A 15,718-nucleotide genomic window follows, 5' to 3' on the forward strand; every position below is an offset into this window, starting at 1 on the left:
TCTCTTAAAGGGATGTTTTAACAGTGATTTATTGTTAAGTGTTTTATCCTGTTAATATGCAAATAAACTACAGACACACAATGCTGCTGTTTTAGTTTGGAGGTAGAGAACAACAAACATGTCAGCCCACTGCAGCGTCCTAATGAACCACAAACACTCACACAGCACGTGCATGTTGGCTTTTGTCTTTTTTTCAATTAAACTCAGATTAGATCGTATCCATAATAATAATGAATCAAAATGTGACGTCATGCTCTCAGCTGCACCTACAGTTACCTGCTCCTCATCATCATCATCGTCAGTATAAGGTGTGAAATAATGACGCATTAAAGTCTAAGCAGCAGCTGCACGTGCTCTAACCTTAAATGAACATCTTCAAACTGCGCGGATCTCCTTCATCAAACATCAGGAGAGACGACGGGATCATTCACAGGGACCATGAATATTTATGGATTCAAACATGTTGAAGCACCGCACGCACATGTCAGACTGTCTCGGGGATCATTCCGTGCAGAGTCCGAGCGTGCACGTGAGCAGAATCAGGGACCTGAAGTTGAGACTGATGATTATTTATTGTAACGCGGCCTGACGCGGAGATATGCGGCGCAGCGGGGCCGAGCTGTAAACAGAGCGCCGAGCAGCAGAGCTTTTATGGAATACATGTAAGCCTGCATGCTGCACGGTGACACCCCCTGATTTATGGCTGTATTTAGATAAGACCCCGCCGTAAATGGTTTCTAAATCGCGTCAAGGTCATGTAATGTAATGGGATAATGTTTTTAAGGCGATGGAGATAAGATGACGTGTTTAGTGTTTGAGGAGCTGTGGGGAATTAATGCGCAGATAAAAGGCCTTTTTAACTAATACAGCTGAGGTTCTAACGACAACAGGCCGAGGACTGAGGCGAATAATTCATCACACTGTTCTGACACATACCTGCTGTTATTACTGGAGGAGCACTGACTGATAAAATGCGCACAAACGACCATTACGCGTTTGAGAAAATATTAGAATCAAACTAAATCTGCATCGAGCTGAAGGAAGAAAAAACATTTCCATATTTTGTAGAAGAAAGACAAACAATGTTCATGGATTAAAGATTAACTATCATGTTTCTAATATTTATAACATGCCTTTCCATTTTTCTTTGTTGGTTTCTCGAAACGGTCTCCGTGATATAGCAGAAAATATGGGACAATAGATTCCGCTAAATGTTTATAATAAGAAGGTTTTGGTGAAACTTATGAATATATGACCTTTTATTAAAATGTCTGCCTTCTTTATTTTCTCAGAGGTATTTGATTGCGCAAAAGGTTGTTTCATCCAACAGCGTGTTTTCTTTAATTCAGATTAAATTTAAATCAAAAAGGAGATTTTTTTATTCATGCTGAATTTATAAAAAATACCCAATTCCCTAAATTATTAATTGTTGTTATTAAATGTACAAAAAGAAAGTGCCTCCCCCTCTGATTTAAAAAAATAGTAAAAATGGACACAAATATGACAAACAGAGTGTGCGTAAATCTGTGCGTAAATCTGTCTAAAACCAAAGCCGACAGTCCACTTGTACATTATTATTTTCTCACAGGTAACTTTCTTTCTTCTAATTATTTGTGCACCTTTGCGTAAAGTGAAACTGACTCCATAGAGCAGATTATTTGCTTCTCGTGCAGCGCTGAGAGATTTTGGCACCATGGCGCACATGACTGCAAACATCTCCGGACACTCCTCCCATCCTAGGCGCTCTCCTCCATTGGCTGCCTCCTCTCCACGCTGACATCCAAACCATATAAACCTGGGGGCCTCACACCTTCTCTGGGGTCAAATTTCTTTGGCAAATCAGAGCAGCCTCTCTGGGAAACCATCGCAAAAAAGAAACCCAAGTGGAGCCTCGAACAGCGCCGAGTTCTGTCTCTGGATTTATCAACTTTTTGCGGCCTTTTTCGCCTTGGCTGAAGTCGCTTTTATGCTGATGACGATGTCCATGTTGGTGGCTTTGGTCCGCACGAGAGGTTAAAGCACTAAAGGGAATACATATTTGAGTGTTGAATGATTTGGGTTGTCTGCAGATCCCCGAGCAGAGACCGTTTTGGGGCGGCAGCAGAGGCAGACCGAGAACACGGAAACGAACAGATCTGTCACGCAGCTCAACATGAACCTGATCGGGGGCTACCAGCATCACCACCACCTGATGCACGAGCCCTTCCCGTTCGTCCAGCGGTGTCACCAGGATGCACCCTACTTCCAGAGCTGGGTGGTGAACCACGGAGAGGTGCCCCCGGACTTCCAGATCCAGGCGCCCTACCCAGCCGCGGAGCTCGGGCCGCCCGGAGGGACGCTCGACGCCCGGCTGGAGGGCGTGCAGGCCGGGATGGGGAAGAGGAGAACGTCGGGGCCGAAGAAGGAGCGCCGGAGGACGGAGAGCATCAACACAGCGTTCGCCGAGCTGCGGGAGTGTATCCCCAACGTCCCCGCGGACACCAAACTGTCTAAAATTAAAACTTTACGCCTGGCGACCAGTTACATCGCCTACCTGATGGACGTGCTGGCCAAAGACTCCGGGGAGACGGAAGGCTTTAAGGCCGAGATTAAGAAATTTGAAAACAGGGATCTGAAACGGAAAAGGGAGCCGGTGAGTTTAAAACACGTATTTCTAAATGCAAATACCTCAAATTAAAAATAAAAGAGACGAACTGAAGTCAAAGAATCGTTTTTAAATAAGACGAGCAAGATATAAATAAAGATCAAATCATGTGATGTGATATTTAGTAAATTAGTCCCACCTTGAGTTTTGTTTATTTTATTCATTTTTGGTTTATTTGACATGGACATTCAGTAACATTTAACCAGCCTCAGATATGCACTGCTCAGTGTTTTTAGCTAAATGGTCGTTTGCAACACCTGATGAGAAATAAGACACAAATAAATTATAAATATATATATATATGAGATGATCTTCTTTTCCTGAGTTAACCAACTAAAATAAAATGAATATATTTAATTTGTTCAGCACATCCTGCGTGTCATTTTTACTTGATGTGTTGTATTTTATGTTGTCTCGTTTTTAATTCGATTAATGTTCTTCATTCCGGAGTTTTCAATATTCCGTACTTTATTTATTTATCCTTTAGTTTTACAGCAGGGAGAACCCACTGAGACCAGGGGATAAACCCCACACAGTGCACTGACACTTTAAACTCGCACTTTAAATAGAGCTGCTGTTATGTGATCAGAAATCTGTTCTACTGCAAAACCCCCCAAAACAACCAAAACCACCTTCAGTCTGAGTGAAACTTTAACTGCTTTATTATTTTAAATTTAAAATAATTTACACTGAAACACGTGCACACTTTAAACCTGTTTTTTACATTTCAATGACTTCACATTTAAAAAACGACTCTCCTCATCCTTGCACAACACAGGATGTTTAATTTATAAAAACAAATAGAAATATATATTTAAAAAAAGTCCAGAATAAGTTAAATATATCAGGTCAGATTCTGTTTTATATATTTACATATTTTTAGTTATGCAGCGTGATATGTTTGAACGTGTGGAGCTGTAACACCCCGGATGTTTCTCCCTAATTGATCATTTATATTAAAATGCACGACTTTATTTTGTCATCTTAACACTCCAACAAAAACACTCTGATCAAAATAGAAGAATGCTGTTCATTTGAACATTTAATTTTTTATTTGTAAAGAGGCCATGGAGCATATGAAACATAAATGAAGCACCAGTTGGTTTTAACATCTGCTGTATGAGTCTATATTAATTAAATAATAACAGGAATACATAGGAATTCAGGAACAAACATTTATAGCCCTGATCACATGACTGAGGGCATCGACAATCCTCCAGGCCACTATTGTAAGTAATAATAATAATAATGTTTATAATTTGTGTTACAGAAGTCGAAACAAACGGAATTATTTTATACAATTATCTAAAGTTTAGGATGAGGGTTTGAATTATGACTGACTGACTTTCACTTTCTTAAAAAGCCTGTGATGTCATCACGCTCCCAAAACAGCACGTCGAGCAAATAAAATAATTATTTTATCAGCACGTGGAAGCGCTGCAATATTAAAAACATAGATTACAGTTAGACGTCCCTAAAATGTAGCCTGATGTTATGGTGTGTTTGGTGTCCTTGATAATATGTAGCCTGATGTTATGGTGTGTTTGGTGTCCTTGATAATATGTAGCCTGATGTTATGTTGTGTTTGGTGTCCTTGATAATATGTAGCCTGATGTTATGGTGTGTTTGGTGTCCTTGATAATATGTAGCCTGATGTTATGTTGTGTTTGGTGTCCTTGATAATATGTAGCCTGATGTTATGGTGTGTTTGGTGTCCTTGATAATATGTAGCCTGATGTTATGGTGTGTTTGGTGTCGCAGGCTGACGGGCTGCAGGAGACGTTAGGAGCTGAGAAGAAGGTGAAGGGCCGGACCGGGTGGCCGCAGCAGGTCTGGGCTCTCGAGCTCAACCAGTGACCCCCCCCCCTCCTCCTCCTACGAGACTCATATCAGATAAAAACCACTGACTGACTGACTGAACCTAAACACACCGCTGTGCACGTGCATCGATGCTGAAAAGGGAGCGAATGAAAGGACAACATGAAGACAATGTGGACGCAGGAGGACAACGACATTAAGGACTCTTTGTTGATCCTCTTTCCTCCTCGTGAGGCTTCGAACAGCGCGCGCAGATCTCACTGTATGTGTGTTTGATGTTCGTGGTATTCACGCGCCCCTCTGTACTGTACACCAGATGTTTCCACGGTACAAAAAAACATCTGTCTCCTGTAAAAAAAAAAAAAACTAAAAAAAGGTGTTTTATCTGGCGCTGTTTTCAGAACTTGATGGAGCAGAAAATGTTTAAACTCTCAAATTAAAGGTAACAGGGAGTGTTAAAAAGGTGCAAAACAAAGTGGGAGAGCAGACACGAGAAAAACACATCGGATGAATTTACTGGTTTGTTGCTCTCAGGTTTTAATCCACTGATTGGTTGCAGCGTTGACGCTAAATCATCGTAAATAGATCTGATTTTATCCCCTTATGTTTCCGGCTGCCTGAGAGGCTTTCTGGGAAATGCAGTTTTTCTTTTGTGAATGGAAGTTTTTGTTTTTGGCAAACACTATTTATGTGTTTTTTATTTTCTTTCATTACTTTCCTCATATATTAAACAGCTTTTTGTAGAGTTTAATTTCGGTAAAAGCTGACATCATCTGCACGAGGAGCAGGGTGAGCGCGTGCCAAGTCCTATTAAATACTATAAATAATAATAAATAGGATAAAGTAAGGAGACAGCTCATACAGTTTGGATATCCTCGTTGTTATGTTCAGAGAATTGATCCAGTAACATTTAAATATCGAGCCAAGATGAAACACGTTTTTTTTGTCTTTTCTGCAGGGACGCTTGTTTACGTCACTGTCTCCTCCCGTTAAACCCATGATTGTGTCAAGGCGGTGTTACTGATCCGGTAACCGTGGACCGGGCACGTGGACCTGCTCGGCTGTTGTTGAAGTTGACTTCTCTGTAGGAAATTATTGAAATTGTTCCGAATCTACCTCAAATGAAAAGTCACACACACACACACACACACACACACACACACACACACACACACACACACACACACACACACACACACACACACACACACACACGTTTAAACTGTACAGTGGATGTGAAGTGAAATATAGCTCCGTAAATAAATGAATTATTTTAAAACACACCTGTTGTGAATGGTTTTTTTTTCATCGGAGGATTTACTGAGTCCATGAAGTCCCTAAACGTTTATACAAATATAATAATATAATATATAATATCTTCTGCGCTCAAGATACTTTTTAATTTCATTTTTGAGCCTTCAGGGGCTCCGTAGGAATTCAATCTATAATTAAGGTATGTTTAATTTTCTTTCAGCTGATTTTCCTGTGCGACAAAGAGGAACTGTTCTCATATATTTGTGTCTGTGTGTTTTTGTGTTGATCACGACAGAGATGAAAAGGTTATTTTAAGAAGAAAAAACGAGATATAAATAAATAACATCAAATATGAGAAGAAGGATAAACTAACAGTGCAGAGTTAAATAGTTCACATAGTTTGAGGCAGAAATTCATCAAATATGGAAAACGTTTGAAGTGATGTTCCGTTTCAGTGTGTTTATCATCTTATTTATCTTATTAAAGTGCAAAGAAGTGTGTGAAGGAACAGCGCTCATAATGTGCAGTTACACGCACACACACACATTTGTATAAATCATTGATTCACAGATAGTAGTCAGGGTTTACTATAGTAGTCAGGGTTTCCTATAGTAGTCAGGGTTTACTATAGTAGTCAGGGTTTACTATAGTAGTCAGGGTTTACTATAGTAGTCAGGGTTTCCTATAGTAGTCAGGGTTTACTATAGTAGTCAGGGTTTCCTATAGTAGTCAGGGTTTACTATAGTAGTCAGGGTTTACTATAGTAGTCAGGGTTTACTATAGTAGTCAGGGTTTCCTATAGTAGTCAGGGTTTACTATAGTAGTCAGGGTTTCCTGGATCGTTTCCTGGCGTGACCTCTGTCTTTAATGTCCACTTCGTGCTAACTGAATGTTCATATTTTATAACAGAGGCCGTCACTACTACGTTACTTTAACTGCAGACTGATCCGAACAGGGTCGAGGAACTTAGTTACATCAGGGCTGTATTTCTATTTTAGATTGTATTCGCGCTCACCCGCGTGCTCACCTGCGTGCTCACCTGCATGCTCTTCTTCTTTGGTGTTTTTTTTATTGATTTATTTTACTGTTAAAACACTTTAATGTCACCGCTGGAGATCAATGGAGGAGGATTATCTGGAAACGGTTTACATTAAAACGTTGAATAGAAATTATTTTAAAATTCACTTAAAAAATATTCAGACATTTAACAGTGAAGTTTTTATTTGAAGAAAGAAGACCCGGATGTTCTATATTTATCATCTTAATGTGGAGCTAAATGAAAGGAAACACACATGAAGGTCTCGTGCAGTGTGAAATGTGCAACGTTCACGGCTTCATGTGAAGTGGTAAAAGTGAACGTCATTCACATAACGGGGTGTAAGATGTTAAATTAGACTGAGAGACCCTCAGTGAGCTCCAGACGTCCTCTCGAGACCAGTGTTTGTCAAAGTGGGGGTCCTGACCCCTCGGGGAGGCCGCCAGCAGGCACTGAGGAGGTCACGGGAACTCGGAGGAAGTGGGACGACAATAAAAATCAACTAATGACTTTTAATAAGTGCTACACATCTCTTTGGATGTTCTCTATCAAGACTTGCTTTTTAAACTTGTGTCCTTTTTTTTTTTTTTTTAACTATATGTGATTAGTCAATTGATTGGAGTCTTCTAAGCCCGATTCTCATCCCCTGAATGATCGGGGATGAGAATGGGAAGGGGGCGGGGTCTCCTGAGGTAAAACGTGACGTAGAAAGAACGATGCGTCCTCTATTCGACTGTAATGAGAATATTTGTCTTCATATCCATGTTAAGTTTAGTGTAGGGTCTCATCAGAGGCTTAAACTGTAGGGGGGTCCTTGGGGGTCTAAAGTCTGGGAGCCTTGTTCTGGATGCTCCACATATCAAACACGAAGATCTTTGAGGAGATCAGATAAACTCCTCAAATAATGGGGACTTAAAAAGAAGTTTGTCTGTAAGAAAGCACTCTCTACTCTGAGGTCACATCTGAGCGCCTCCAGCTGCTGCACTGATCAAGAGGAGCGACAGTGACACCTGGTGGCTTAACGCTGCTACTGAAAACAAACCAGGAACACTGATTCAACCCGAGTGCTCTGCTGATCTCTTCTTTAAAGTCAAGTCAGTTTTCAGATTTACTTACAGAGCACACTGTTCTTCTCAGCAGCTCATACATGTTTCAATCTATCAAACAAACTCAAGTGTTCAGTTGAATACAGGAGCACCACACGCTCAACCATTTAGGACTATTAAAAACACTGTTTCTTACCTGATAACTGGGACTGTCCGAGGAGCACCTGAATGCAGCACACGTCACAAAGCGGGACTTTAAGAAAATCAGAAGTTTGAAATCAACAGACACCACAGATGCTACTTCCTGTACAATACATTTATTATAATCATCATTAGGAGCAATAAGCGGCCATCTTTAAATATGTTCTTTTTTCTTCTAATACATCAATCAGGTTAATGCGGCGTGGCCTATCTGATAATAAAGTCGGTGTTATCTACAAGACGCTAACAAACCTACAAGCAAAACTGAAAAGATAAAAAGAGACAAAGAAAAGAAACCCTGTTAAAAGTCCACCGAGTCAGTGTGGCGGACAAACTGAGTGTGTGTGTGTGTGTGTGTGTTAAGGACTGATAATAGAAAAAGATGGGACACCATGTGTGCATGTTAGACTTGAGCAGTGGGACTCTTCGTAACACGTCTCACTAACACGACATCACTGATCAAAAACAAACGTCCGACCCCGACACGACGGCACAAAGAAACGTTGTGATGTCCGACTGTTGGAACCGCGCTCATTAACCTCATGACCATTTCATGAAGAAGCGTCTGAATAATAAATACAAAAAATCATTTTTCTTTCCCACAAAGAACTTTCAGCTCTTCAGGAGTCACGAAGCTGATGATCAATGTTCAACTTCAGCGACCACACGAGATTCACGTTGGACTTTTAAGACTTCCAGATCATCTGGCATAAAAATGTAAAAATACTTTAAAGAGCTCGTTAGGGGACGTTTGATAAAACTGTGATTTTGGCAGGAGAGCATCATGGGAAATGTTGTTTTCTGACTGATGGTTCGAAAGAGAAGAGGAAGCTTTTTTAAATACATCCAGGTATGGCATGTTCACATCGAGAGGCAGGAAGTGGACACGCACACGCACACACACACACACACACACAACTAAAGAGAAAGGTAAAGATCTGGGCTACAAAGAAAAAGGACGAGAAGTTACGGGGGTGTTCAAACGCGCGTAAAACAGCGAGCGAGGATGGAAACAGCGGGTCATGGCCGAATGCTACATGGTTCACCAGCGTCATGTCGGGTTGGAAAGGAGCGACTGAGAAGATTACATTGTTTTAAATATCATTGAGAATAAAAGGTCTTTCTTTGAGTCCTGATTCTGACCGCCCCCTTCCCAACATTTCATTCACTCGCTATAAAACCAAAACAGTCGATATCGTTCAGGTACAAAACACATTCCTGTTTGGCACAAGCATCCCTCGCGCTGAAAACGTTAACAGTCAAACCGGCAAAAGAAAAATCCCCAAACACATTTCGTCTTCTTCCCTCGTAAGGCTGCCATTTTGTACATTTCATTCAAACTTGGACACTTTTCTTTTGTACTCGTGGACAGTAACATGACAGCGGGACCTCGAACCCTGCGGAGCGAGTCCCGCTACTCCACAGTCTTGGAGGATTTTTCCGTGGAGGCGTGTTGGAGTTAACCCTTCCCTCCCTGAGCGCTCCTCCCTGTGAGTCAGACGTCCTCTGAGGACAACATGAGTTTGTGTCGTGGTGTTAGGGAGGACCGGAGCAGGGACAGGGTGCAGGAGGAGCTGGTTTTGGTTTTTGTTTCTGCTTGTGGAGTCCAGGTTTGGTGAGTTGCTGTTTGTCTCCGTGTCTGTCGGCGTGTGCTGGAGCTACGGCTGCTGTGGTTGGTGTTGATAGTTTAGTCCAGAGGTTTCCCGCCGTCGCCCTTCTGGTCCAAGCGGCTCTTGCTGCTCTTCACCATGTAAATAAAGTAGGTCAGCGTCTCCTTCTCGTTCACCGGAATATTCCTGAAGTGACGACTCACCGTCTACACAGGAGAAGAAAATAAATGATTTAAATGACACACCGGTGTAAAAACAATCTGTCAGCCACAGAGTAACATTTCCATGAGACGTCGGGGTCTGATGTGAAAGCACAGGTGGGTGAAGATGGCGTTTATATCCTGCACCACCAGAGTCATCATCAAACTGCTGCATGTTCACAGCGTCTGACTCGATTCGTTCTTTGATTTCATGCCAGAAAGATGCACGATGAAGACGCCTGATTGATGTGCAGCTGTAGCCTGAGGTTCAGCGAATCAGAGGAGAGTGCCAGCTGGCTGACACAGTGAGATCTGGTCCAGCTTGTTGGATGAGTTCAGCTCCTGTGCCTCTCGTCATCCTTGGTACGGTTTTGTCGCAGCTTTGAGTTTTACCGTCTTGTAACGAGGCGCTCGTTTCTCTTTGGTAGACGCAGCAGGTCGAGATGTGCTACAGCCGAATCTACGACTCAAGACTTTATCACAAGACCTTTGAGTCATCCATGGTGTTTGATTTAGTGACGTTGCTTTTGAGTGCTTCATGAATGAACTTCATTATATTACAGATGCACATAATCAGAGCTCGCTCAGAAATAATCCTGGAGGAGAAGAGAGCGAGCGTGCCACTGCTCCGCTCTGCTCACACTGGTTCTGGTGAACATACTGGGACAGCTGTGACTGGTTGAGAGCTGTTGACTGGTGCTTTATTAATGATGTGGGAGGCTCATTCATACGGCGACCTGAACCGGACTAACAGCCCGGGGAAACATTCAACTTACAGCCCAGTTTCATTTATTCACTTATTCGTTCCTGATGTGACAGCACAGTCACATCCGACCCCCCCCCCTCCACACACACACACACACACACACACACACACACACACACACACACACACACACAGGGTGAGCATGTGTGTCGGGCCACCTGTCGATAGAGTAAATTAGTCTAACAATCTCTCCTTGACCAATTAGTGGGCAATCCGACGTGTGACACGACGTATATCACAGAAAAGGAGGGAGCCGAGGGTGCGTCTAATGAGGGCCGCTCAGTGCTGCACGCCATGAAGCACCAGGAGACAGCTTCCTGTGTGCAGGACTTTATGTGGAGCTGCTTACTTGTGATAGGACGAAAACTAATTCTGTAGATTAGTCAGGATAAATGTTACCATGAAATAAAACGACACACAGGAGCCTAAGGAGGAGTCTCACTGTCTCCATAGCAACGGTTGACGAGTGTGTCATGATTCTGTTTCCTGTTTGATTGAATTACAAGTTTAAAATGAAAGACAGTATCCATGAATGCCCGGGTCTTTCTACTTCCTTTTTGAATCTCTCTGCTTCATGTTTTTAACATGAGCGAGTCTCGGTCTTCAGAACGCTGTTTTAAGTTTAAATCCTTCGTATTAGATAGATAGATACTTTATTGATCCCGAGGGAAATACACGCTCGTGAGATTTTGTGTTCGATCTGAGTATCACAGAGGTGTGACGGGGTGATGAAGTGATTTCGATCTTCATCGTCTTTAGAGGTAGTAACAGGGGCAAGATGGTTTGTGTGTGTGTGTGTGTGTGTGTGTCTGGAGCTCCTGCTGTGGGACACAATATTACGCCGGTGTGGAATCAGACATGATGATGGCCGAGCTCAGTAAAGGGGCAAATAACTGTGGTTTGATTATGTTGTACTCAAAACCCTGGACTGATTCTTTCCAAGACTGTGAACCCTGAGAGCCGGGATCAGGAACACATGTGAGCGCTCACCTCTGCCAGCTGGGCCTTGTTGAGTCCTGGTCTGGTCTGCAGCTTGTAATGTCTCTTGTAACGTCTCAACGTGTTCACCTGCAGCTGGAAAAGGTCGACCTGAAGGAACAACAGAGAAAATGTTTCTTTTCATCCGACCCTCAATTGTGGATTCATTTTACAACAATTGAGTGTTGAGGTATCCCGGAGAGGCTCGTCTCTTTTTCAGGAGACGGAAGTTTAAAGGTCACCAGGAGAAAGAGACGTGCAATGCTCATCAGCTGATTCATGTGCCCTTAAACCATGCTGTTTGTGTGTTGAACATTAGGAGTTGTGTTTCAGGCCACATTACCTCGGGCACCTCCACATCGTGGTCCGGGGACTCGCCTCCATCGTCGCTGGTCTTCCTCTTCCTCTTGTTGCGGACGCTCTGGATGAAGTTCTTATGGAAGTCGCAGATGTAGAGGTGTCGCACCTGTGAAGAGAACGAGGAGAATGAAAGGAAGAGCCAACAGAGCACGAAACTTCCACGTGGTTTCACAGTCCAGTGCAGCACACGTGTGTCCGTCTGTCATGTGAGCTAAGCATGCTTCATGATGTGGTAAAGACATGCACATGTTGCATTGAGGTTATGTACGAGAGGTAACATGCTCGGTCTGCACCAACAGCAAAAGAACAGCTCTACGACCAAACACGTTTTCTTACCAACACATCAAACGTTACACATGACCTTTAGCGTGTCCTTGGCGTGGCATCGACTAAAACGCAGCTGAGATTTAATCTGCTGTTTTTCATTTCTAAAAAGGCAAGAAGTGATCTGCAGAAGTTCTCTCTCTTCCCTTTGCCCTCACTTCTCTCGGCTTCACTCACAACTTGTAAATGTTGAGGAGTCCCAACATTCCTGAGGGAATAAACGTGTTAGCAAACGGCAGAATGCCCACTTAAATTAACGGAGCTGTATTGTTTGATTAAGAAGCCAAACAATGCCTTCTAGAGTCTGAGAGCTGAGAGGGGACGTCCAGCAGCTGAAGACACGGCGGTGTGCATGAGGACTCTTACAGACCCCTGCAGAGTCTGATTCTATTCCTTCATTTAATGCATTGTGTCTGCATCCAGTGGTCTTTAGCATTCATCAGGTACAGGCCACACAGCAGGACTCCCCCCCCTCACTGTGTCTTTGTGGGAACTTCATTTATATGAAATGCACATTGGAAAGAGACGCGCTCAGAATAAAAAACACCTGAAATGAATTTATTTGACGCAGTGTTACCGTCTTCGTTTGGGCTCTGGGATTGAATTGTTCAAAAGAAAATGATACGAGTGTTCGGAAAAGAAGATTCCAGCTAAAGATCATGTACGCGACAGTCTGATACACCCACTCGGACATCAGCTGAGAAATGGAGGCTCGAAGTGAATGTTGAGTCTGTGTAAATGGTTTGTTCTTACTCATCGACTGCACATTACCACTCTGTTACGAGTTCTTTTCAGACGATGATCGAAGCGCCTCACCGTGATGTCGATTGAACGCAGCATCATGTCGGTCGTGCTGTTTGTGAAGTCCTACGTCTTGTTGTCATATTTGCACACAGTTTTTGTCTTTCATTTTCTGTCTCGCCACGATAACGCCTCCTCGTTACAACCCACCAACCTCCACTCTACGCCAGCTTCACGATATTTACTGCGATTCATTTTTCAGAGAAGCGACTCGAACCTCGACACCTGTTAATCGATTCTCAACTGCCTCTCGATTCACAACCAATCTCTGCATCCCTACACATAATGCACCCATAACTATCCAGCTCTAATGAATTATCTTCGTGTTTATGTCATCTACGTGTACTTTTGAATCCATTACATTGTGAGGTTCTTGACCATAACAGGACGACCAAGTACACCTGCCTCTTGTCTCAGCTGACAGGTGCAGACACAGAAGAAAGGGACCTTTTATAATCATGACTTTAATCTCGGAATATACACGTCTAACTCCTCGTTTGGACTTTCCTCTCCTCATATTTAAGACTTTAAATTTAAGGATTCAGACTTTTCCTCAGATGTCTGATTAACACAGATCCTGTTGTTCCCGGCGGTCCTTCCTCTTCTATAACTTCACACTGACACAGAGGAGGAGGAGGAGGGGACATGATGGGTGAATACTCACACTTTTGTCGATGTCCAGCTTGAGTTTCTTCTGTGAGATGCTCTTCTGGATCCTCTTGCTAAAGGACGCGTTTCCAGCTGATCGGCCGCACCGCTCCCCGTCCTCGATCAGACAGCAGCTCTGTCCGTAAAACGGAGGAGCCGGCGGGCCGTCGTGGCTGTCCTCCTCCGTGCTGAACCCGTTCATCCTGCTCCTTGTGTGCTGGTCTGGTCTCCTCAGATCTGGATCGGCTAAAGACTCTCTTGTTGTCGTCGCGTTTGCTATATGCTAGGCTACGTGGCTAGCTAGCCTGTGAGCTAACATTCACAGATGTTTAAACACTAACTCAGCCGCCAAAGGTTCAGTAAATGTTCCATTAGATTATCAGCCCAACACAGCAACAAGACAAACAAACAAACAGCGGAAGCTAACGCGGGCTAGTTTCGGTGCTAACGAACAAATTCCTCCGCCGTTAACAAACCGTTAACCGTTGAGCGCGAGCTCCAGGCGACAGTCACTCTCGCGAGTCGGAGCTAAAAAAGCAACAAACCGGCTTCAGCTGACCGACAAACTTTGAAGCAATCACTGTAAACCACCGATTTGAAGCTCGAGCACCGCGGCACTCTTTCAGAACACCTCGTACAATGGGACATGCTCCGTCTCTCTGGCGGAAGTTCGCTTCCCATGCAGTGATTGGCCAATTTGCCCCAAGGGGTGGGCTTTAGCGTCCATATACGGCCAACTCATTGGCTGAAAGGAGAATCAATTTTCTTGTGGCACTTCCTGTTTGTGTCGTTTTCGATGGTGAGGAGCAGTTAAAAGGATGGCCTCCCCCCGTCCTCATTTAAAATGGCTTTAAACACAGAAGAAACGTCACGGTGCTAGATAACAGGATGTGTCCGAATAATTAAAACGTTTTAAAAACGTAACTCTTAGTTTGAGCACCGGCTAAAAAAACTGCTGAGCATGTATACATGGGAGACCCAATTTGAACCAGTCATGACGTCACACCTAAAGCTCGATACACCCCCCCCAGCACACACACAGACGTGTTTTTCTTGCAGTCCTCCGACACTGTCCTCTCAATCCTCAAAACAATACTGCATCGTGTGTTATTGTATTTGTAGGTGCTTGTGTGTGGACATGGATGACGTATAAAACACAACATGTGATTCATATTTAAAGTGGCAGACAGACTATCAACAGATGTGCTTTCTCCCTGCAAGGAGACTCCTCTTTGTTAAAGTGTGACTCTGTGTTTTAACCACACGAGGGAGCCAGAGGTTCACAAACGAGCATGAAAAGTGAAGTTGACCTTCAGACTCCTTCACACAGCCCCCTTTACATGGTACAGTCCTTAAAGTGAACTGCAGCTCCATAGTTTGGCTTCAGTCTTTAGTATTACTGTCATGTAAAGGACTGTTTGGGTCATCAGAGTTTTTTTTATTTTTGACTTTTTTTTTTTTAGGTACATTTTTGGGCTTTTTATTTGAAGAAATTTGACAGTGGGCAGAGTCGGAAATTGGGATGAGAGGGGCGCCTAGTGGTTAGTGCACAACACTCATACAGAAAGGCTGCAGTCCTCCAAACGGGTGGCCTCGGTTCAACCTGCCGCTCCTTTCTCCACGCTCTCTCTCTCTTCCTGATTTCTGACTGCCCACTGGCCTGTCTCTAAGTAAAGCCATAAAAAGCCCCAATGCATGATGATGATGGTTTTGGTTGATAATGATGATTTTACTCAACTCAACTCAACTCAACTTTATTTATAATGCGCTTTTAAGCAGCCATGGCTGTGACAAAGTGCTGTACATCCATGAGCACAAACATAAAACATAAGTAAAACACTAACAGGGTTAAACAATAAAAACAATAAAACACTAAAACAAGAACAGAGTCTCATGCTGGGTTAAAAGCCAAAGAATAAAAATGTGTTTTAAGATGAGTTTTAAAAATGGACAGTGAGGGGGCGTGTCTTATATGGGGAGGGAGGTCGTTCCAGAGTTTGGGACCGGCAAAAGAAAAAGCCCTATCCCCTCT

At 43.2% G+C, this 15,718-nt stretch overlaps 2 protein-coding genes across 2 annotated transcripts; one reads left to right on the forward strand and one right to left on the reverse strand.

Moving 5' to 3' along the window:
• Positions 1-2,127: 2,127 nt before the first annotated feature.
• LOC306831492 (heart- and neural crest derivatives-expressed protein 1-like) lies at positions 2,128-4,501 on the forward strand (the record flags this gene model as incomplete). The annotated part of the gene is made up of 2 exons (XM_079355626.1): positions 2,128-2,632; positions 4,388-4,501. Exons 1-2 carry the CDS (start codon positions 2,153-2,155, stop codon positions 4,499-4,501), a joined length of 594 nt encoding a protein of 197 aa, XP_079211752.1. The 5' UTR covers positions 2,128-2,152.
• A 3,598-nt stretch (positions 4,502-8,099) lies between these two features.
• Positions 8,100-14,394, reverse strand: sap30l (sap30-like). The gene is made up of 4 exons (XM_079355533.1): positions 13,703-14,394; positions 11,897-12,019; positions 11,566-11,664; positions 8,100-9,815 (listed from the first exon to the last, which is right to left on the reverse strand). The coding sequence occupies exons 1-4, from the start codon at positions 13,886-13,888 to the stop codon at positions 9,687-9,689; spliced, it is 537 nt and encodes a 178-aa protein (XP_079211659.1). The 5' UTR covers positions 13,889-14,394; the 3' UTR covers positions 8,100-9,686.
• Positions 14,395-15,718: the final 1,324 nt, after the last annotated feature.

The sequence above is a fragment of the Symphodus melops genome (genome assembly GCF_947650265.1).
Source record: "Symphodus melops genome assembly, chromosome: 11".
NCBI lineage: Eukaryota > Metazoa > Chordata > Actinopteri > Labriformes > Labridae > Symphodus > Symphodus melops.